Here is a 24,658-nt window from a genome sequence, read left to right on the forward strand (position 1 = left end):
CGCCCCCTGGAGGGAAAACTGTGAACTTTCCCACACAAATACCTCGAGCATAGCTCATGCCGTGGGGCGGGCCCTAGACCGCAAGCCGCCCTGATATTCCTGACACCTTCTCACATCATTTCCCCCTATCCCCCTTAATGAACTAGAACGACTAGTGGTTAAAATAAAATCTGGATCCCCAGATGACCCCCTCAAACCAAAGGCTTTCAAGAAAATTCAATACGATCTTTTAAATGTATGTCTGGAGCTACTTAATCTATCCCTCTCCACAGCGGTAGTGCCTAAGTCATGGAAGCATGCTAAAGTGGTCCCCTTGCTCAAAAAACCTACTCTCAACTGCTCCAAATCGACAAACCCGATCTCACGCCTCCTGTTTCTTTCTAAGATCTTGGAAGCAGATGTGAATTCCACGTTAATGTATTTCTTAGAAATCAACCATATTCTTGACAGCTCACAGAACGGCTTCCGGCCACCAAGTTGGCTCTGTTAGCTGTGGTAGAACACCTTGAATCCGCGCTGGATGCCGGCAACACATCAGCCTTGGTGCTGCTGGATTGAAGCGCGGCATTTGACACAGTCTCACATGAAATCCTGCTCCTCCGTTTGGAGGAGATAGGAATTGTACATACTGCGTTGTCATGGTTTTCCTTCTTCTTGGCCGATCGGACGTTTCAAGTGACATCTCCCCCTTTTTCCTCTCATATCCACCCTCTTTGCTGTGGGGTTCCCGCGGGCTCTGCATTGAGCCCTATGCTCTTTCATATATATATATATGATCCCTTTGGCCCGGATGGCTAAGACACGAGGAATTTCCCTGGTGTCATATGCTGATGACACGCAACTGGTGATTGCCTTGCCCAAAAATCCCACTCAAGACAAATTAAAATTTCGAGAAGATATCTCTGCCATTGCAGAATGGAAGACAGCCAATTGTCTGCAATTGAACTCCATCACATCTGAGATCCTTCTGGTTGCCAGAGATTCCCATCTCTGGACAAATGACTGATGGCCTTCGGCTCTGATCCGAAACCTGTGGTAAAAAACTTGGGCTCCATACTGGATAAAGGTCTTAATCTTGAAACACAAGCTAAATCAGGGGTCGGGAAATGCTTTGGGCTATTACGCGGCCTGAGACCGATTTTGGAATCTTTTTGATGCACAAACACGCCAGTTGATTATTCAAGCTTCTATCCTGGCCCGCCTGGACCACTGCAATGTGCTTCTTCTCGGATCTAATAAATCTGTGATTAAGAGATTGCAGCGGGTCCAGAATGTGGCAGCATGCACCATCTTTGCCCTCCCGAAATTGAGCTACGCCTCTACCCTTCTCTGTCGTCTTCATTGGCTGCCCATCGAACAGCGTGTTAGCTTTAAGACGCTTTGCATCACGCACAAGATACTGGCAGGAATCACCCCAGACATTCTAGACGAACTGTGCACTCTGTATATTCCATCAAGGGTGCTGTGATTGGCAAACCAGTGTCTTGTGCGTGCTCCTCGCATACGTAAAGCGAAATCTTCTGTTCCTTTAGATGACTGCCACCCGCTCTCTGGAATTCTCTTCCCCTTCACATCCGCGCTAACCCTGATCACCAGGCCTTTAGACAACACATGAAAACCTGGCTCTTCTCTCAGGTCTAACCCCTGTTTGCGTCACCTGCCTTGTCTTGCTACAGCGCTGGGACGCCTTTTTGCCGAGGCAGCCATGCGCTTTACAAGTATTTTAATCTAATTTAATCTAATCTAGATATGACCCTTGGTACTGCAGAATGGAAAAGCGTCTTCTGCACTGAAGGGTAACATAACATAACAGGTGTATTTGTAAAGTGCACGATTACCCGTAGGTGTCCTGGCGCTGAATAACACGAGGGAATGAAGGCCGTCGCCGACTGGATGAGGAGCAGCCGCCTGAAGCTGAACTCGGACAAGACGGAGGTCCTCATCCTCTGACCCACCCCCTCAGACTGGGACGACTCCTGGTGGCCGACCACACTGGGAACAGCACCAACACCAACACCCACCGACCATGCATGCAATCTAGGATTCATCCTCGACTCCTGTCTCTCCATGTCTAAGCAGGTCAACGCCGTCTCCTCCTGCTACAACACCCTTCGAAACAAGAAGAACGGTGACACAAGTCCTCGTCAGCAGCAGACTGGACTACGGCAACACACTCTACGCAGGAATCCCAGCCAAACAATTACGTCGACTACAACGCATCCAAAACGCCTCCGTCCGACTGATCGTCAATGTCCCCCGCCGCAGCCACATCACCCCCACCTGAGAGACCTACACAGGCTCCCCATCAACAAGAGGATCACCTTCAAGCTCCTCACCCACTCACACAAAGTACTCCACAATGCCGGACCAGCCTACCTGACTAGCAGACTCAGCTTCTACACCCCCACCCACCAGCTCCGCTCCGCCATCCTCGCCCTCGCCGCTGTCCCCCGCATCCAACAAACGACCTCCGGCGGCAGATCCTTCTCCTACCTAGCCGCCAAGACATGGAACACCCTCCCTACCCACATACGGCAGACCCAAGACCTCTCGCCTTCAGAAGACTCCTCAAGACCTGGCCCTTCCAGCAGTAGCAGCACCCCCTCTCCCCTCAGTGCCTTGGGCCCCTCACGGTAAGTAGCACGCTTTACAAGTACTCTGATTGATGATTGATTGATTTATTGTTAACCAACTCTATGGTACTCATTTTATCGACCTCAGAAGGATGAAAGGCTGAGTCGACCTGCCAGGATTTGAACCTGTGACCATGAGGGTGAATACAGGCCCTTGCAGTGGCTGCTTTAGTTCACTGAGCTACCAGACCCGGCTAGATAAGAGCCATTGGCTTTGCAGGGTAGGCGGGAGCCCTCAGCACTGCTGAGTAGATAACAGCCCTTGGAATTCCAGAGTAGATAACAGCCCTTACATCTGCAGAGGAGACAAGAGCCCTCAGCACTGCAGGATAGTTAAGAGCCCTCACCTCTCCAGGATAGGGATGAGTCCTCAGAATTCTATGGTAGACAAGAACCCAGAGCACTGCCAGGTTGGCAAGAACCCTCAACATTGCAGAGTAGGCAAGAGAACGTATCTGAAGTAAATAGACATAAGTCCTCAGTACAGAGACCAGACTGAAGCCTTCAGCACTGCAGGCTGGATAGGAGCCCTCAACGGGCTTGTAAAGAGCATTAAGAAGGCTTAACAAGAGTTCCCGGAAGCCTGCGTATAATCCTTTAGCTCTGTAGGCTCAGCAACATAGAAGCTCTAAATGCAGCAATGCTATGGAAATATTTCCCCCAAAATTCGTTTACGTACTGCAATGCAATATGCGTCTTAAAAGTCTATCTTCTGCTATATAGACCCAGACCAGTTTTTTACAATGTAGACATAGTAAAAAGACTCTCCTCTTCTACCTAGTAGTGGATAGGAGTGTTTTAATATGCGTTCAGCACTGTAGCACAGTAGACTAGGCTTCCTACAGTATTTTTGTACTGCTTGTATTATTCATAGAAAGCCATGATGGAAAGGAAAGGAGTAGACTTGTTTTTTTTAAAATAAAATCTGAACTGCTGCCCCACGACAATACAACATATTAAACACTGCTTCCTTTAGCAACGTTCATAATACTTATTTTTGCGGTTTATATTATCAAAGTGTCAATGTCCATTGAATTGTTTTATTTCAGTCATATATTGTGACCACAAGATGTACATATAATGAGAATCTGCTGTATATTTGCTTGCATTGCTTGTCTCCCTAGTGGGCTCTGAAGTGACCCCTGGGACCGAGACCACCCACAAGAGCCATCACGTTGATGGAGGTCACCGCTGGAAGGGCAAGACCGACTGGCACTGGCGCAACGATTCCTGTTATCGATATATGACTAAGAGGAAGCCCTGGGGATATGCTGAGGTATGGGGCAATGTTTCGGTGCATGGCTAGTCTCTGTGGTGCAAGCCTTCTGCAGGGAATCCCCTTCATGGGTCACCAACCCTAATAAGCAGCTCAGTAGTTTTCTTTATACTTATGGGATTGCACACATGCCAACATTTTAGAAGAGGTAAGTAAGAGAGACTAAAAAATAAATTGGGAGAATAGATGTACGCCATTGGTTAGTAATGACGTAGAGGCAGTTTCAGGCGGTGAAAGTTGTGGACGTGTTTACAAATGCTGTTCGTGTAGGCAATGGAGCAGTGTGGAATCTTAATCAAGTTTGCCCATTTCAAGGGGAAATAGAGGAAGAAGGAAGACAAGGGGAGTCTGAAGTGGCAAGTAGAGAAAGTGATAACAATATTTTGTGATGTACCAAACATTGCATGTAGATTTGGAAGCAATGAGGGAGTGACATCATCCTTGAGTATACCAACTAATCCATTTCTCTCAGGAAGATCTGATGTCAATAGTGGATGTAGAATTTACAGATGCACCAAACACCGATGAAGTACAAAGAAAAACACTTTATTTGAAGATGGATCACACATCTCAGCATGCTTCCTCCAGATGTAGCTCTCTCCCTAGCCCCCACTTCTTTCAAACCAATACATTCTCTTGGAGCTTTGGCAGGAACGGTTCACCAGCACATGGAATGAATGGGAAACAGTGGTGTTCTTTACCATGACATAAGCAAGCAAGTAGTAGAGTATGCAGATTACCTGTAAAGTTTAAGGACTGACCTTTCAGGGCAACAATCGTCACCTTCCCAAGTTTCCCAATCCATGGGGCCCCCCCATGTGCTAGCAGAAAAACAGGGTGGTACAATGCTCAACATAATAATGCTTAATTCATATATTATAGCAACATTTACAACAGATTGTAATAGTAGTATATATAGTTACTAAGTAAAAAATATTTTTAGAATATAATAAAAATATGCTTTTAATATTTCATTTTTTAGTCGAGCCTATGGCAACAGCGCGCATGCGCTGCTCGCTTTGCCAGGCATGCAGTAATCCAGTATGGAGTGGAAGCTCCGCCCACTCTCCGTCCATGTTTTTAATTGGCTCATGTCATTGTCTTTCGTAAATACTCCAATCTGATTGATTATGAGGCTTGTTCGTCACTCCTTATTTTGGCCATGTCGTCATTTGTACTCTGCCATATTTACTGGCCCCTTTACTTCGAGTGTTACATAGTAAGACTGTGAGTTAGAATGTGAGCACTACTTTGTACTGCCTTCTCGCCCCCTTGTCCCCCGCCCACGCTCCCGTTGTCTGTGCTCTCCCCCAACCCCTGTTGTCCGTGATGCAATGCAATAGGTCGCATGTAAATGCGAGTCCCATTGCATTGCAAATGTTTATTTTTTTGTAGGCAACAAAGCAACTTTCTCCTTATTGCCGTTGCATTCCTTTTTTCCGTACAACTTGCTTCTTTCAATTTTTATGTATTCATTTTATTATTCTAACAGGCACGGCATGCTTTCATTTCGGTAGCGGTGCACCTTCTGTTCTTTTTTTTTTTTTTTCATCATTGCAGCTTGCTCCTCTTTGCCATCCTGCCCCCAGGGTGCACACTCAACTTTCAACATTAGCAGCAACATGGGCGCCATGCTTAATATTTCAACAGGCGCCTGCATGACTTGCTGACCTTGCCAATGCTTGTTCTTGATAAATGTCCACAGCACCCGTAGAATCTTTAAGAGTCCAGGCTTTTTAGGGCATATTAACAACGGACATATCGCCGATCTGACGATCATAATTTTGTGATATTTACAATGCGCCGCTAACATGCATTAACTCGTGTTAGCAGCAGTTTTCCTAACACCTTGCCTTGGATCGCTAATTAGATGCACAGTAGGCGTTCCTGAGGAAAACAACATTGAAATATGCGCTGACACGGCATGCGCTGACACTGCTTCACCAAATTAACAAGCCAGCAGCAGACCCACAAATTGATGCCTGTACTAGCGCTGAGCCACCATTATCGCCTGATTTTAACGTTCGGAAAAAAGCAGACTTAGCATTATGTACCATGAGAGGTGCATTGTGAAGTTAAATCCACACTTCAGTATCAGCGAGCTCTGCCATTATTGCAGATCATTTATCTCCGGATTTCTTGCGTTGAAGGGGTTTTTGCCCGCTATCGCTGGATTTTATATTGCCAGTGCACAAAGCGTTGTTAATACAGTGCTATCATGGTGATAAAATCCAGCAATAGCCGGCGATAGAAAAAACGCGCTAAGCTCGTTTAGCATTAATTATAGCTACGTGTTGTTAATATGCCCCTTTGTTTTTTTTATTTTCTTATTGATTGTCGCTGTACCTGCAGAGCACTGGCTTAAAAAGAGCTGCGTACATAAAAGCATACTCTGGGACGCCGTTTAAAATAGAGATGTTTGTTCACCAGAAAGAGTGAGAACCCTGCAGCTTGGCTAACAGGTAACCATGCCGCCTACTTCCTATGGCAACATGAAACCAAATAATGAGCCCACATCACACAGACGGGGGATGGAGAGAAGCCATGAAATTGATTCAGTTGTATGCATGGATATGTAGGAGTGAAAATTGCCAGCATCACGTTTCTGGTAGGGTTTTGCATTCTTCTTTACAATGCGGGTTTCTTTGTGTATATTTTTTATTTAGTGTTTCTATCCTAGCCCTTTTGTTTTGTCTGCCATGCTGTATGTCTGGATATTGAAGGAATAACATTTTTCTTGCTGATGCGTCAAGAATTTTCAATTCTATTAAGGACACGGGGGCGAGGATTATGCTTCTCCTTCTTTAGTGACATAATCACAGCAGTCAATAAACTTTGAACAGCATGACCCGGAAGGACTGCCCCTCCATAGCATGCACCAATCACATAATATGTATAGGTATGCATGTCTCGAACACCATACTGCTTTTCTTTCTTTGCGAAAACCTTCAAACACAGTCCTTAAAATTGACCACTGAACCTTGAACCTCGCTGATTCCTTCATCAACCTGAACCAGAACGTTAACCGAAGGAACATCTCCTCTTGACCCGATAAGGATTCCATCTTGACCTCTCTAGCCGGTTTACTCTGCTCTCCTGAAAAGAGAATATAAGCCATAACTTACCACTCACTGACAGTATTTTCAACATGGTTACGGGTGGGAAGAAACCCCAACATCACTATATATAACCTTCGATAAAATCACAGTTGTCAATATGAACCATTCAAATTACATACTGTATAATAACGTTTTTAGGGTGGAATAATACTCGCCTCTGTGTCCTTAATGGAATTGAAAATTCTTGAATCGACAGCTAGAATTATTTTTATTCTATGGCAGTCCACTGAGCTTTCGGCTTTTGCTAGTTCAAAGTTACTACCCCACTGTAGATGCCACATCAACAAATGGCTTATGATAACATGTCTTAAAAGTAGAATTAGGAGACCAATCCGATGCAGTCATAATGTCCTGTAATTGAGAACCTGTAGCAAAAGCTTTAGAAGCCATAGCTCCTCTCACCGAATGGGCTCCAAAAGCCAAAGTGTCAATAATTGCCAGACCTAAAAAACCTAGTGACCCACCCGGCTAAGGTTGCTGCAGTGACTGGGCGAAAAGGTCTCTATAAGGAAATCAACAACTGTCCTGCAACATCATTTCTAAACTCTCGAGTACAATCTCATAACATTTTAAACATTGTACAACACACAATTTACTATGATGAGGAAACGCAGGATAAGAAACACATTTAGAATTTGTTGTAATTTTTGAGATAGTGAATGGCACTCCCGTAGGACTGAAAACTCTACCTGCTAAATCCAGTGCTCGTACATCAGACACTCGTCTGCAGGATATCAAACATAACAACAGAGTCAGTTTTGCAGATAACTGTTTTCGCGACAGATCTTCATTTGCCAGCCAATTCCTAAGAAAACGTACAACTATATCAACATCCCACAATTGTGAATGATGTGGTTTTGGAGAGTTCACCAACCTGATGACTCTCGCCACTTTACATACTAATGGATGTTCTCCCACCGGTTTTCCATCCACATGAGGATGCCCTGCTGAAATAGCGGATCAGGAATTATTAACTGTGCAATAGACCAAACCTTTATTCGACATTTCTGATAAAAAATGAACTATAAATTGAATTCCGGATCTCACAGGATCCCCCTGATGTTCAGCAGACCAACCAACCCACTTACACCAAACTGACTCGTATTGCTTATGATTAGCGGAAACCCAAGATTGAGACAGGAAAAACATTGCGTCCTCCAAAATCCCGGCACTTGCCAACGTCTCCTGAAGTTTCCATGCCATGAGGGGCAACTGTTCCTGAACCACTAGCTGATGAGATTGACCCAGAGGGGCCATCAAAATCTCTGGGAACGATATCAGACGTATAGGAGGAGCACACGACAAGGCCAGTGCTGTGTCAAACCATGCTTGTGCTCTCCAACACGGGGATATCAACATCACCTCCGCTTTCTGCCTGCAGATCTGAACCAATAATCTCTCGATCATGACGAATGAAGGAAATGCATACAGCATACCCATGTCCATGATTGAAGAAATGCTTATGAGTTGATCGCCAGAGGATCTGGCCGCCAACTGTAAAACTGAGGCAGTTGTATATTCAGTATGGACGCAAATAGATCTATCAAACAAGGGCCCCACCTGTCGTTCTATTGTTGGAATATTTTGGGGTGTAGTTTCCAGTCGCTGGAATCTCGCAGGAATCGTGAGTTCCAATCTGACACCACATTGGTTTAGAAGGCAGTAGTGCCAGAAGTCCATGGGTATTTCCTCTTATAGACTCGATCTTGTGCCACCCAGACGATTGATGTATCTCACCGTCGGTACGTTGTCCATCCGCAGTAGAATACAATAACTCGCCTTCTGTGGTGAAAGTGTATTGAACTCAAATGAGCTCACTAACAGTTCCAGACAATTTATATGGAGTTTCAGTTCCTCTGTGGACTATCTGCCCCATCTCCACGCAGCTGGAACTGGCTCTCCAGCCACATCTGCTGGTATCCGATTCTATCACTACTTCCAGGACTGATGCAAAAATGGCATTGCCTTTCCATGCTTCCATGTGTTCTAATCACCAAGAAATTTCTGTCCTGGCTTCCGCGTTTAAAAAAATCTGTTCCGTGTAGCTCAAGCCCTTGCGTAAATGCATAATCTTAAGCCTCTGGAGTGGCCTGTAATCAAGGGGACTGAGGAAGATAGCTTGAATCAATGAGGCTAGATGGCCTACTAACCTGGCTAACGTCCTGATTGATATAGTCTGAGAGGCAAGAGCTCTCCTCATCTACTTCTTGATCGCAATTCTTTTTTTCAATGGAAGTAATAACTGTGCCCCTATCGAGTTCACTTGGAACCCTAAAAAACTCCATAAATTGCGCCGGAGTTACTATAGATTTGACTGAGTTGATGACGAATCCCAAATCCTGTAGGAGTTGAGTCGTCCATGATAGATGTGGAAGAACTGTACTCACTTTCTGTGCAAATATGAGAATGTCGTCCAAATAAATGATGAGTCTCACCCCTCTCTCCCTCCAGAATTGATAATGATGATGGCATGTGCAACTGTATGGACTCTGCCATTCATGACTCTGGACTCTGCTTCAGATAAGGAACCTGGTGACCTAGCCTGACCTCATCAGTGCCGGTCGCTCCACTCGCCGCGTGGCCGCTTCAGGAAGTCACCGGTTCCCTGCTGCCGCCGCCGCTCGCATCGCTGCCCTGATTGTGCCCTCACTGTGGTTTGTAGTATCGCCGTAGATTGTACTGTTCTGTTCTGTTCCTGTTGCCCTTGTGCTCTGTACTGTTCTGCTCCCTCTTATCGCCATAGTTTTGCCCTGATAGTACTGTTCTGTTCCTGTTGCCCTTGTGGTCTGCCCCCTATTGTCACTGTCTGCCCTAGCGCTTCTGTCCCCGCTGGTCCACCCCGCTCCCTGCCGCTGCTCCTCCGTGGCCCCGCTCCCACTCCTGCTGGTTTCCCTCGACCCTCTCCCATTCAACACCCCGCTCCCACCGCCCAGCTGCTCCTCCCCCGCTCCGCCCTCCCACTCTCCATTAATGGCAGAGTCCGCGCGTATGCGCAGCGTTCACGCGCAGCGGGCGCGTCGATTGTGCGCCGAAGGCGCGCTAAAGGCAAGCCCGTCTGCGCCCATCTGCGCCCGTCTGTGCCTGGACTGCGCCCAGACCCCCTGGCCCCTGCAGATGCCATCCCACTCACCGGACGTATGATGCCGCCTCCCTCAGTGCACTCAACACCGGCCGGATCCCCGGCTGCCACCAAGCCACCCCAGGACACACCCACGGACCCTTCACCTGCCAATCCTGCAAGTTCTCCTGCATCCGGACCTGCACTGCACCCGCACCCGCCAAGCCGAGCACCATTAGCAACCACCTGAAGTGCATCCTGCTCAACACCCGCTTCGTCCACAGACACACCGTGGAACTATGGAACCTGCTCGACACCACATCTCCGGACGTCGCCTTCCTCACGGAAACCTGGATGAACATCTCCTCAGCGACCGACATCGCCATAGCCATCCCGGAAGGCTACAAGATCACCCGGAGGGACCGCGCCAGCCAGACAGGAGGAGGCATCTCCATCGTCCACAAGAACACCATCCGCATCACGACCAAGTCTGACGACACCCTCACAGCCGCCGAACATCTTCACTTCCAGATACAAACTGACCCCAAGACCACACTCAGAGGCACCCTCATCTATAGACCCCCAGGACCCGCACACAATTCAGCGAAGACATCGCAGACTTCATCAGCCCAAACGCCCTCCCCTTCGCTGACTATATCCTCCAAGGGGACCTCAACTTCCACCTGGAGAACAACAACGACAACAACACCACCACCCTGCTGGACATCCTCGCCAACCTCGGACTCAAGCAACTGGTGAACACCCCCACCCACTATGCCGGACATACGCTGGATCCAATCTTCTCCTCTAGCAAGTACATATCCTTCAGCCACTCCACCGGACTCCACTGGACAGACCACAGCTGCGTCCACTTCAGCTTCAGAAAGACCACGACTCACCACCTCCCAGAACAGGTTCCCCGCAGGAGCTGGAACAAGATCACCACCGACCAGCTCACCACATCACTGAACCAGAACCTTCCCACCAGATCAACGGACCCCAACCAAGCAGCCAACAACCTCACACAGTGGATCACCAACTTCGCTGATGACCTCGCACCCCTGAAAAACCATCCCAGCAGGCCCGGAAGCAAGAATGCCTCCTGGTTCAATGACGACCTCAAGAACTCCAAGAAGAACTGCCGCACCATTGAGAAAGCCTGGCGAAGAAACCCGACCGCAGACAACATGACCGCCCTCAAGCATGCCACCCGCAAACACCACCAGCTGATCCACACCACCAAGAAGTCAGCATTCAAGGATCGACTAGACAACAACGCACACAACAGCAAGGAACTCTTCAGAATCTTCAAAGAGCTCTCCAACCCCAGCACCGGAAACAACGACATCACTCCCTCACAGGACCTCTGTGACGCACTAGCCTCGTTCTTCCACAGCAAGATCGCAGACATACACAACAGCTTCGGCGAACAGACCACGCAACCACTGCAGAACCAACGCCCCCCACCACCACCCTCGGTGCCTAGACCCCGGTCAGCACCGAAGACACCATCCACACAATAACCACCACCCACCACGTCTTCAACAAGGCCGACTCCGTCATCGCACCCGAACTCCGGAACATCATCAACTGCTCCCTCAACACCGCCACCTTTCCAGAGAGCTGGAAGCATGCCGAACTCAGCGCCCTCCTGAAGAAACCATCAGAAGGCCCCACCGACCTCAAGAACTACCGCCCCATCTCGCTCCTCCCGTTTCCTGCCAAAGTCATCGAGAAGACCGTCAACAGACAGCTTGCCGCCTTCCTCGAGATGAACGGATCCCTCGACCACTCACAGTCTGGCTTCCGAGCCAACCACAGCACCGAGACCGCCCTCATCGCAGCCACTGACAACATCTGAACCCTGCTCAACAACGGGGAAAAAGCAGCCCTCATCCTGCTGGACCTCTCTGCAGTGTTCGATACTGTCTGCCCCCGAACCCTAGTACAACGCCTCAGCAACGTCGGAATCCAAGAGAAAGCACTGGAGTGGATCATCTCATTCCTCGCCGGAAGAACCCAGAGAGTCCGCCTCCCCCCATTCAGATCCTAGGCCACTAAAGTCATCTGCGGCGTACCACAAGGATCATCACTCAGCCCCACCCTCTTCAACATCTACATTAGCCCCCTCGCAGACATCGCATGCCAACACAGCCTCAACATCATCTCCGACGCCGATGACACCCAGCTGATCCTCTCCCTCATCAACGACCCCGCCACCGCCAGAACCAACCTACACGAAGGGATGAAAGAAGTAGCCGAGTGGATGAAGAACAGCCGCCTGAAACTGAACTCAGACAAGACGGAAGTCCTCATCCTTGGATCATCACCCTCTGCCTGGGACGACTCCTGGTGGCCCCCGGCCCTAGGCAGCGCACCCAATCCAATGGACCACGCACGCAACCTGGGCTTCATCCCGGACTCCTCCCTCTTGATGACCAGACAAGTCAACGCCGTCTCATCATCGTTTTTTTAACATCCTACGCATGCTCCGAAAGATCTTCCGATGGATCCCCACCGAAACCAGGAAGACGGTCACCCAGGCACTCGTCACCAGCTGACTGGACTACGGAAACACCCACTACACCGGAACCACAGCCAAACTGCAAAAAAACTCCAACGCATCCAGAACGCCTCCCACGACTCATCCTGGACATCCCCCGACACAGCCACATCTCCGGACACCTGAGAGACCTGCACTGGCTCCCCGTCAGCAAGAGAATGACGTTCCGTCTCCTCACCCACGCACACAAGGACCTCCACGACCTGGGCCCCAGGTACCTCAACAACCGCCTGACCTTCTACACTCCCACCCGCCATCTACGATCAACCAGCCACGCCCTCGCCGCCGTTCCACGCATTCGAAGAGCCATCATGGGAAGAAGATCCTTCTCCTACCTGGCAGCCAAGACGTGGAACTCCCTCCCCATCCACCTCCGTCTGACCCAAGTCCACCTCTCCTTCAGGAATCAACTTAAGACCTGGCTGTTTGAGCAGTAGCGGAACCCCTCCTCCAAGTGCCTTGAGACCCTCCGGGTGAGTAGCGCGCTATACACATTTCTTGATTAATTGATTGATTGACTGCAGTGTATACCGGCACATGTTCGGAGGCAGACCAGTGGCAGCAGGTGAGCAGCGAGGCCTGAGTCCGCAGTGTCGGCACTCTTTCTCTCTCGCTCTCTCTGTCCCTCTCTCTCCCTCTCCCTCACTCTCTTCCTCTCTTTCTCTCTCTCTCCCTCTCTTTCTCTCTCTCTGTCTCGCTCTCTTTCTCTCTCTCTCCTGCTCTTTCTCTCTCCCTCTTTTCTCTCTCTCTTTCTCTCTGTGTCTCTCTTTCTCTCCCTCTCTCCCTCTCTTTCTCTCTCCCCCTCTTTCTCTCTTTCTTGCAGGCAGGACGTTATATTTGGATTATATGCTATGAATGTATGATTTCCATTTTTCTGGCCACACCTGTATGTTAGGTGTTGTGATTGTGCGACTTCAGGCGATTTGTTTGCTCATAGTTTCTTTGAGTTGATGTGCATTCTCTTTGTCCAAAGGGAGGGGGGGGTGGTGCGGTCCGGGGGGGTCGCAGTGGGTGTTGTTTCCCTATTGGGTCTCCAGGCTGCAATTTTATTTCCTCTCGGGCATCTGTTGTTCTTCATGTTTGGCTATGGGCTGTGCTCCCTTGGATTCTGCCGGTTGACATCGGACTTTACACCAGGTCAGTGCAGGTGTTAGTTTCCTGCTGCTAATGCGCCTTTTCGCCTGTTTTGTGATCTTATCGCCGATCTGGCTGGTCGTTGAGAATATTGTGGAGTGATGTTGTTGCAGCTTTTTGCCGGGAACGCCTACTCTGCATCATTTTTAGCGATAGTTGCCGGGGGCATCCGTTGTGATGTTTTTGAGGATGCTACCACAGGAAAACTGGTGATATTGGCTGTTAGCACCAGCTTGTGAATGGGGCGATAACTTTATTGTGATTTTTTCTGCGCTAACGTGCCGATAACTCCTTGAGAATATGCCCCTTAATCTTTCTGGGTGATAAGTTAACTATATAAATCTGCTGCAAGTAGAAAGAGGCAAAACTTTGAAAAAATAGTTCCCCCAAAACAGATGTGTTATCACTAATTTGTTTAAGTATCTTACGTGCATATTCTGAAAGTGAAATGTGTTCTTTGTTCTGGGGTGTTCGTGTAGCTTGGATGTTAACCCCTTTACTGCTAAGGCATTATTCTTCTTGTCATATAATTTCCATTGAAATCAATGGAAAGTCCATGACGAGTTACCCTTGTCATTAGCGGCGAAGAGAACTATAAAACCTTTTCAGTTCAGTTGCTGTTGGGACTTGGTGAGTAGAATGTTTCATCTTGTAGATGTAATTCATTTCAATAGAGAAGAAGCTATAAAATCTCTGCAGATGACTCAGAGGATCTTCTTTACACTGGCGACGATCTGGCGGAAAAGATAAAAAAGAACCCCTACATCTACATCCGATGACGAAACAAATGTCATAACACGGCTGACTTCGCAACTAAAAGGTACTGTTTATGCTAAGTTCCCCAAGTTGCTTTACACTTGGCATTTCCTTTCAGCCTCTTTATCCAAGCATAACATAACTTTTCTAACACTTACCTGCTGGTGCCCGCTCTGGCTCGCGGATGGCATTTCTCAGCATTGTCATCGTCAACATTGTATCATGGAGTTACCGTGGCAACCTTCATTGCGTCGTGCTCACCAGTGCTCATCACATTGTCTCTGTCTCCATGGCAACTCGGTGATATTCATGACAGTGCCGCGCACTTCGATCGCAGAAAGCCTGCAGAAACACTTATCTAAAACAGAGGCACACACAGGTACACGTGCGTCTGTAACTTTATCTCCAGCAACGAGAATAACTAAATGAAAATACAACGTGCTGACTGTTTCTTTATCAATCATCTCTACGTGTGCCTTTCTTCACTGAGGAATTATAGTCAACAATTGGTCCTCGACGAAAATTCACCATGTAACACAATTCCTGCATTAGTCAAATCATTATTTTTCTAAGTCAGCTCTAGATTAAATCTCTACGATTGGTTGGATAGAACAGCACATGATGATAAATACATTAGCCCAGATTGTTAATTAGTACATAAAATGCACCAAAACATTGAAATTTCAATCGAATCCAGCCGGATTCACTTATTTATTATACAATTTGGAAAAGGATTAGCAAATTTAATAACAATATTTACATTTACACAAACAAAAATGTTCTAATATCAAAGACGTGCACAGAGAAAGTGAAAATAATTTATATACAAGAATGAGCCTGCCCTAAATAAAGCTTGCAAAAAAATGTAATTCTTTTCTACTAGCTCGTAGTTGTTTTAAACAAGACCTCCGTTTTCCTTAATTTCCACTATTGCCAAAGGGATTAGGAGGGGGGGGGGAAAGGGGGCAAAGACTGGTAGGTGCAGGCTCCCAAGGAAAATGTCGACGTTTCGACCCACACATAGACCGGTTAGTTCAATTCCTCAGAACAGGGTCTTCATCAGGACGGAATGAGGGAGGGACAAGGGATATTTCAATGTGCACGCACGTTAAAAAACCAATGTCAATGGGCACCTGTAACAACAAACGGAAAATTGGGCTAAGTGTCTCTAAACCATGTCAGAGGGATTCATACCATGGGAGGCGTGAAATTACACTCACCCTTCTGTGGTGTGCCACCACATGTGCGACGTTTTGTCCGCACCAAAACATAACGACGGATTGGCACTGAAAAGAAAGGAAAAAGTAGCCATTAATGCTACTCATAATTCCCCAACGCAGTTACATTATATATGAGGGAGGAATCTCCCCATTATGTGGATAGGAGGGGTATCTTATCCCCCATTCATTTACTTTGAAGATGAATCAGTGTTCTCTACAATCATCCGCAGTCCCATGAATTAGTTGTCTGCAGGGGGCGTATTATATCCCCCTCATAGTTAAATACCCACTGCCTGGATACTTAGATATGTTTAAGTGAACCCTAATCTATCTCACTGCCTTAGTCGAGAAAAGGGTCGTACTCACCCACACGCTATTTCAGGGACGTTCTCCAATGCGGAATGAGAAATGGTCGCTAAAAAAGATCGAGAAAACGTCTCTATTAAAAACTGAGTTTTTTACCTCCATCGTGGGTACATAGTAATTCCGAGCGGTTTGCGTGTTAAAAAACATACCTAAAGTCAATATTAATGGCAAGGAGGACTGAATCTTCTCCCAAAAACGCTGCCGAACTCCACCCTTCGTCTCACGCTGTGGAATGCGGAAAACAACGTAGCCGCGTAGCTCACCAGTCGCCAAGCAACCGGCGTGCACACGTCATATTTATGCCGGTCTACCGTAGCGTGTGCATGGTTGCTAGGAGACCCCCGGTGCCTCCCAGTAAACATATTGTTCCGTCAGTTATTTTACGTTGTGCCTCTATCCCAAGTTAGTTGGATTATATAAAGGCTAAATCGTAACGCACGTTTGAGGAGACATGGTTTGAAATGCCTGTCATCGCGCTTATAACTTAACCTTGTGTTAAACATATCTCTCACCATATTCATATATCAAATCAATACACTTATACGACATGGCTAAAACAAGGGTGTTGTGATTTTCATGATGTGTGTTGATAAAAAAGGAAGGAAAAAAGAGAATGTGACATGGAAGATACTCAAAACCACCAGCATTTACATGTTGCCAACGCACTCGCTTCTGAGTATCTAAACCTTGGAAACATTTTAAATTGCTCTATATTCATACAGGGATAGTTACATATTATGTAAAGCAAAGGGTTATAGTTAGACAGTAGGTCACATTATACGGTAAATGCATAGCAAGGTATTCCACAGACAGTTCTTTGGTGAAATTTCAACCGTTGTACAACGTTGCCATTTGTCTCGTTATCTCTTCGTATTCATTTAACCCCTCATTTACGGTGTCAAAAGTGTGCATCCATTTGCACTCCCGTACATTCAAGCAGTTAGCAAAATTTCCTCCCCTAACATTCACTGTGACTTTCTCCAGTACCCACCATCTTAAACTTTCTGGTGAGTGGCCACATTTTACAAAGTGTTCCACCAATGGGGCTCCTTGTACTCTGCAGCGAATCCTACTACAATGCTGTAGGATTCTCGTTTTTACTTTTTGCACTGTTTCTCCTATGTACCAAAAGTCACACGGGCAAGCAATTACATATATGACTCCGGTAGTATTGCAGTTGGTATGATGTCTCATGGTGTGTGTGTAATTATTGTTTGTACATATTTTCAGTTCCTCTGTTAGTGGGCACGCTTTACATGCACCACATTTGTGGTGACCCAATATAGGAGGTATGTTCCAAAGTGTGGACTGGGTGTCCCTGGTTTTGCTTGGTAATAGTGATTGGACTACATAGTCCCTAATACTTCTTCCCTTTTTAAAGGCAAACCTAGGGGGAGTTGGAATCCCTATTTCATCAGCCACCAAATGCCAGTGTGAGTTTATAACTTTCTTAATGTCACTACTTCTAGTGTTAAATGTCGTGACACATGTCATCCTCTCTTCCGGCCCCTTATTCTTGGTGGCTGGTTCTAACAGAAATTCCCTATGGCAAAACCAAGCCTTTTTTCTTGCTTTTTTAAGGAGTCGTCGTGGATATCCACTCTCAGTCAAACGTTCCATGAGTAGCATAGATTCATTAAAGAAATCCTCCTTGCATGTACAATTCCGCCGCAACCTCAGGAACTGACCTATGGTAGTTTGTCCCTGAGGTTGCGTGGATGATGACTTGTGTACCGAAGTAAGGTATTCCTCTCACTGGGCTTTCTATAAAGAGTAGTGTGTAACAGCCCAGCTTCCTCAACTATATTTATATCAAGGAAGTTTCTTTTCTTTTCACTGTATTCTAAGGTAAACTGTATATCGTTAGATCGTTGATTCAACTGCTCATGAAATTCTGTCAGATTTTGTTCATTCCCTTCCCAAATCATCAGGACATCATCGATATATCGACGCCATGTCCTGATGTTTGCATGGTATGGATTTGTCTCATTGTATATGAATTCGTGTTCATATGCATCCATGAAGAGTATGGTCAGATCCGGAGCAAAACTTGCCCCCATGGCCACTCCCCCTGTCTGCACATAATAGTCTCCCTCAAAACAGAATTTTTTTTTCGCATGGCAATTTCCAATAGATCTAGTATAAATGATGTAGGTACCTGGCATGGTTTCGGACGTTCTTCCGAAACCCTTCTAATAACCTCAATTGCAGCTGATTGAGGGATATTTGTGTAAAGCGATGTCACGTCCATCGTGACCAACAAGTTCCTATTTTGGTCAAACATATATCCGTCCACCAGTTGGATCGCTTGCATAGTGTCCCTCACATAGGACATCGTCCCCTCAGCTGCTGGTTTTAAAAAAATGTCGATATATTTACATAAGGGTTCTAAAATTGACCCACACCCGGATACGATGGGTCTCCCGGGGGATTATTTAACCTCTTATGCACCTTAGGCAACGTATAAATTGTTGGAAGCCTGGGGTAGATATTATTTAAGAAAGAATATTCTTGTTTTGATAGATATCCTTCATCTAATGCTCTGTCTGTAATGGACCTAATGTTCGATGCTATTTCTTTTGTGGGATCAGATTTTAATTTTTTATAGTTGCCAGCTACTCCTAGCTGCAAGAGGATTTCTGATTTATAATCATCCCTGCTTTGAACCACAATTGCCCGCCCTTGTCCGCCGGTTTTATGATGATATCCGTATTTTGTTTCAAGGATTCAAGGGCTTGGCGTTCCTGTTTACTGATATTGTATTTGGTATAACTCTTTTTAGAGAGTATCTGATTTACGTCCCTCATAACCACCTGTTCAAAGGCTAAGACTTTGTGTGACATCATCTGGGCTGGTGGAGTAAAGGTCGAAGGGGGTCGTAGGCCAGTACTAGTAAAAGTTGGTTGGAAAGGAATCTTATTAAAGTATTGTTTCAGTCTGACTTTCCGAAAGAACTGGTGTAACTCAGTTTTTAGATTGAATGTGTTTGGTAGACTGGTTGGAACAAAAGAAAGGCCTTTCTCAAGTACATTCAACTCTGTTGGTTTTAGAGTGTATGATGACAAATTTATTATCAGGCTCTCCCGCTCAAGCAATGCCTCAGTATTTTCCACTGATAGTGCTGACGTCTGGTTCGAATTTCTCCATGGGCTTCCTGATTGAACCGAACTTGTTTCTTCGCAGCTGCTCCCCTGCCTGAGTTCCAGTTGGATTGACCCCGTCCCCTGGGTCTCCCCCAGGGGTGGTCCCTGTTCTGATAGCCTGCCCATTGATCCTCTTCTAAAAAAGTATTCTGTTGTTCAGGGTATGGGTGGCTAATGCTAGGTCTCTCCTGTTCGTTATCTGAGTTACTCGTGGCAGAGGAATCTGAAAAGGTATTATACTTCCTAAAGCCACCACGACCTCTGGTAAAGAACCTGCCTTGGTTATCCTGTTTATAGTATCCTTCAGCTAGATATGGATACACTGACTTTTTGTCATAAAACTTCAGATCTTTAGCAAGTTTATCCAATTTAGTGGATTGTGTAAATACATCAAATTCTTTTAATGTTTTCTCTAAGCGTTCCAACGCTTTTTTTGCATTACTCAGTGCTTTGTCATCTACTATTTCTTTTCTGAGATCTGATATCTCTTTCATAAGATGTTCCACCTCTTCCAGAGCTGTCTCCACCCCAAGCACCATCCAGTGCCTGGAACAGTTGTTACTAATAAAGCTGAAATTTCCCTTAAATTTCGGGTTGTCAATGAAGATAGCTGGTTCGTTTTGTACCTGTAGTCCAATAGGAATTATATTGGCCTGCAGGTATTTTGTCAATGTATGACCATGTAGTCTAGTTCGAATTAGTTTCTTTTCTAATCTTTTTAGTTTATTAATTTAGTCATTGAGTGTCAAGTCAATCTGATTAGTGTTTCTCCCCAAGAAGCTGCCACCTCCCTGGGTTTCAGTCAATTTGTTAATGTATTCTTCACTATATGATAGAGTATCCTTCTCTGTCATATCCTCAATATCTCTAGGTCGACAATTCGCTCAAAAAATTAAAAAAAATATTTAAGACAGACAAAAAACAATTACAATCAATACATGAACACAAAAAAACGACACCCTCGCAGGAGTCCCTGCACAAGGAAATTGTTATAAAACAGGGGGTGACCCAATTTAGTCAAAGGACCTGGGTATCAAGTATTATAGTCAACAATGGTCCTCGACGAAAATTCACCATGTAATACAATTACTGCATTAGTCAAATAAATCTTTTTCTAAGTCAGCTCTAGATTAAATCTCTACGATTGGTTGGATAGAACAGCACATGATGATAAATACATTAGCCCAGATTGTCAATTAGTACATAAAATGCTCCAAAACATTGAAATTTCAATCGAATCCAGCCGGATTCACTTATTTAATATACAATTTGGAAAAGGATTAGCAAATTTAATAACAATATTTACATTTACACAAACAAAAATGTTCTAATGTCAAAGACGTGCACAGAGAAAGGTAAAGATAAGTGCTCAAGTGATTGATCAAAGAGATCAGAGAAACAAAGTGAAAATAATTTATATACAAGAATGAGCCTGCCCTAAATAAAGCTTGCAAAAAAATGTAATTCTTTTCTACTAGCTGGTAGTTGTTTTAAACAAGACCTCCGTTTTCCTTAATTTGCACTATTGGCAAAGGGATTAGGAGGGGGGGGGGGAAAGGGGGCAAAGACTGGTAGGTGCAGGCTCCCAAGGAAAATGTCGACGTTTCGACCCACACATAGACCGGGTAGTTCAATTCCTCAGAACAGGGTCTTCATCAGGACGGGATGAGGGAGGGACAAGGGATATTTCAATGTGCACGCAGGTAAAAAACCAATGTCAATGGGCACCTGTAACATCAAACGGAAAATTGGGCTAAGTATCTCTAAACCATGTCAGAGGGATTCATACCATGGGAGGCTTGAAATTACACTCACCCTTCTGTGGTGTGCCACCACATGTGCGACGATTTGTCCGCACCAAAACTTAACGACGGATTGGCACTGAAAAGAAAGGAAAAAGTAGCCATTAATACTACTCAAAATTCCCCAACGCAGTTACATTATATATGAGGGAGGAATCTCCCCATTATGTGGATAGGAGAGGTATCTTATCCCCCATTCATTTACTTTGAAGATGAATCAGTGTTCTCTACAATCATCCGCAGTCTCATGAATTAGTTGTCTGCAGGGGGCGTATTATATCCACCTAATAGTTAAATACCCACTGCCTGGATACTTAGATATGTTTAAGTGAACCCTAATGTATCTCACTGCCTTAGTCGAGAAAAGGGTCGTACTCACCACACGCTATTTCAGGTACGTTCTCCAATGCGGAATTAGAAATGGTTGCTAAAAAAGATCGAGAAAACGTCTCTATTAAAAACGGAGTTTTTTACCTCCATCGTGGGCACATAGTAATTCCGAGCGTTTTGCGAGGGGCACCCTTCACCAAAATGGAAGATCTTCACTTAGTGTGATTCCTGTGGTTACAGCGGTATTCATTTACCATTTAAATATAGTAGCCCAAATATGCAAATGAGGGATTACTAATTCTACTCAACTACTCTCCAAATACATGATTACCACTTCAATTGATTGCTAAAAGAGGACAAGCAGTATTCTAGAAGAATATTATTTGAAGCTTAGTAGTATTCTGTTAGGGTTTATTTGCAGCTCTTGTGCTATTTCAAGAGCAAAATGAAGGCTAGTCTCATTGATTGTGACCACTGTTTGAAGACTAGTGATATTCTTTGTGAGCAATATCTGAACACTAACAGCAATGATAGTTAAGATTCACGTAAGACTAGCAGAGTTTAAAGTGAATGTTAATTAAAGACTAGTTGCATTAATTCTGATTAATTTATAGCAATTGTATTCATTTGGTTGCTTGCACAAGGCTTCTTTTAATGATGGCTTTTGGCCTAAATTTATGTGTTACACATCTTGGGAGTCAATGATTCTAATACGCCTGTTACAAACTCATTAGTCATGCATTTAGTAAGCATTTTACAATTGTTATATGTGAGAAGACCGGAGCAAGAGATCGTAGGAGAAGGACAAAGCACAGGAGTCGACTCAGACATACACAGGATTGTACCAGGAGACCTCTCCTCCTGCAAGAGAGCCAGTTGAATTGTGGAGAACCTGACTGAATTCCCACTTGGTCCATGACAAGATAGGATCACCCCCGTTTGTTTTCAGGTTACCCAAAATGAGCAATTGTGCAAAATTCAATTAGTTGTCAGATAAAAAAGTAATTGTTCTAATTCCTCCGTGTTGATTGTCCACCAGACTCCATTCATGTTAGAACCTATAAAAGCAATTCACTAACCACGTTTGTACAAGCAGTTTATGGCATTGACTTGCACATTTTTTTTAAAGGAAATGCAGTTGGACACAAAAGTGTGTGATATGACATTTCAATGATGTTTGCCTATGGAAGAGCTATTGGCTTTGCCAAAATGTTTTAGCCATGTTGTGCACTTGCTAGATGTGTGGAGTGTTGCAGTGTGGAATTGCGAAGAGTGGAATAGAGGGTTGTAGAATGGAGCGGAAGATAGTGTCATGTATTGGAGTGAGAGTGGAGTCACGTAGAGTGGCGTACAGTGGAGTGGCATAGAGCAGAGTTATTAATCTGTTGCTGCATAGTGTAAAGGTTGATGGGTCACCTTTCTGTAGCCTATTGCTGTATTTAAGTTTTAAAGTAGTACTAATGGAGTCAAACCTTCGCTAAGCCAGTGTCAACAACAATAAAAATGCCGAATAATTAAATGCAAAAATATGTCACTCAATTTGCTGCATTCAACTTCAAAATTTACCTTTTCTTACCATATAATTTAGTTAACTATGCCCCATGATTTGGTCCTCCCCAGCTGGATAATTCCAGTGGCCCCTACATAGATTGACAATTTCTTGAGATAATGCAAGTACAGTTGCCTGTTGATTCTCAAATATTTATCAGCAGCAGTGAATATGAAGAAAAATGTTTAGTGCACAGTATTGCTACAAGGATGTGTTGTGAGTGGGTGATGGTATAGTGAGCAAGAAGCACTGTGGCTTTGAGTAGGGTCTGGCAAAGCTGAGAGTGATATGGAGTGGTTTTGTTAATGACTGCTGATTAGTACTTCAACTGGCCTACAATGCAGTAGGCATTTCTTCTTATTTTTTTAATGGTCTGCATTTGGTAAACAGAAACTTATTTCTGAGATATGCAGGTGAGGAGTACAAAGGGGAAGTGCCAGAGAATTAGGTGTTTTGGGTTATGTGGTCAATGTTGCTGCTACTCACTTGGTTTTAAAATATGAGTTTCACTTACCTTTTTAGCAACCATTCTTACTTTGAAATGTTCTTATTTTTCAGACCAGTAGCAGGGCAATCTGACAAATAGCTGTAATAATTGACAAGGACATATAAGTGATTTACTAATGGAAAAAAGTATTTTGTAAATAGGCACACAACATTGTGAATTCAACTTCTTAAGCATAAACTGAGACAGAATGTGTGGTTGAGTTTCACTAACCATACACCATATTATGGCATATTGAGTGGTGAATATCATAAATTTATTACACAGTCACCGCAGTTTAGTTCTAGTTTGGCCAGAGTTTCCATAGGAAAGGCATTTTTTTCTTTTTTTAAATATACTTGAAACCATGTAATTATTATTTTTTTTTTAAACAATCACTTTGGCTTCATCATGGAAGGTTAGGCAGAAATGATTCCAAAATTGATCAGCAAAATGTCAGAGCTTTATACAGAAAACCTGCTTTTGGTTATTTGGTGTAAATCTGTTCAGCCATTTTTGAGAAATTAGCATCAAAATGGAGATCATGATGAGCTGGTCTCTTGTCTTTGTGGACTAATGCATCCACTGTCGGAGTCTATACATTAGCTCACTGCAACGGGTTCAAATCGCAATCCACTCAGCCTTTTATCCTGAGGTTGATAAAAATGAGTACCATTGAGGTGGGTAACAATAAACATCTATTAACCAGCAACAAGATACCTTTTCGCTGAACGTGGGCATTACAAATGTACGTGTTATGTTAGGGTAAACACCAGTTAAAACTTAAAAATAACTGAACCATTGGTGCCAAATATTCTGCGATTGGCCCATTCAAAGTGGTGGACCCTGATTGGCTGGCCACAAAAATGAATGTTGGGTCAGCCAACTCAATTCTCAAGTCCTGAAGGGGGAAGAAAAACATGAAAGGTCACATAGGGGTCAGGATAGGCAAGCTTCCTTTGGGCCCCCCTCTTTAATTCAAAACAGGTAAAAACTGAAAATAAGAAGATTGGGTCGCAGGTACCCCAGTATCAGTGACTGGTACTAGGGTACCCAGGGCAGTGGCCAATGGGGTACTAATAAAACATTAAAAAATAAAATACAAAACCCTAAGGCCAATCACCACTTTGCACATGCGAAAGACTGGCACCTTCATATCATGGAAGCCAACAACAGGACAGGAATTCCTGCCATTATACCCAACCCAGCATTTTACCAGAGATAG

At 44.9% G+C, this 24,658-nt stretch overlaps 1 protein-coding gene across 1 annotated transcript in view; it reads left to right on the forward strand.

Annotated features, from left to right (window-relative positions):
* LOC147736696 (lectin-like) overlaps positions 1 to 24,658 on the forward strand; it is a 111,462-nt gene that overhangs the window by 44,188 nt on the left and 42,616 nt on the right. Inside the window, exon 2 of the mRNA XM_086952671.1 lies at positions 3,758 to 3,909. Coding sequence (XP_086808797.1) covers positions 3,758 to 3,909 — 152 coding nt within the window. The remainder of the gene's footprint in view (positions 1 to 3,757; positions 3,910 to 24,658) is intronic.

The sequence above is a fragment of the Lissotriton vulgaris genome, chromosome 1_2, assembly GCF_964263255.1.
Source record: "Lissotriton vulgaris chromosome 1_2, aLisVul1.2, whole genome shotgun sequence".
Lineage (NCBI taxonomy): Eukaryota > Metazoa > Chordata > Amphibia > Caudata > Salamandridae > Lissotriton > Lissotriton vulgaris.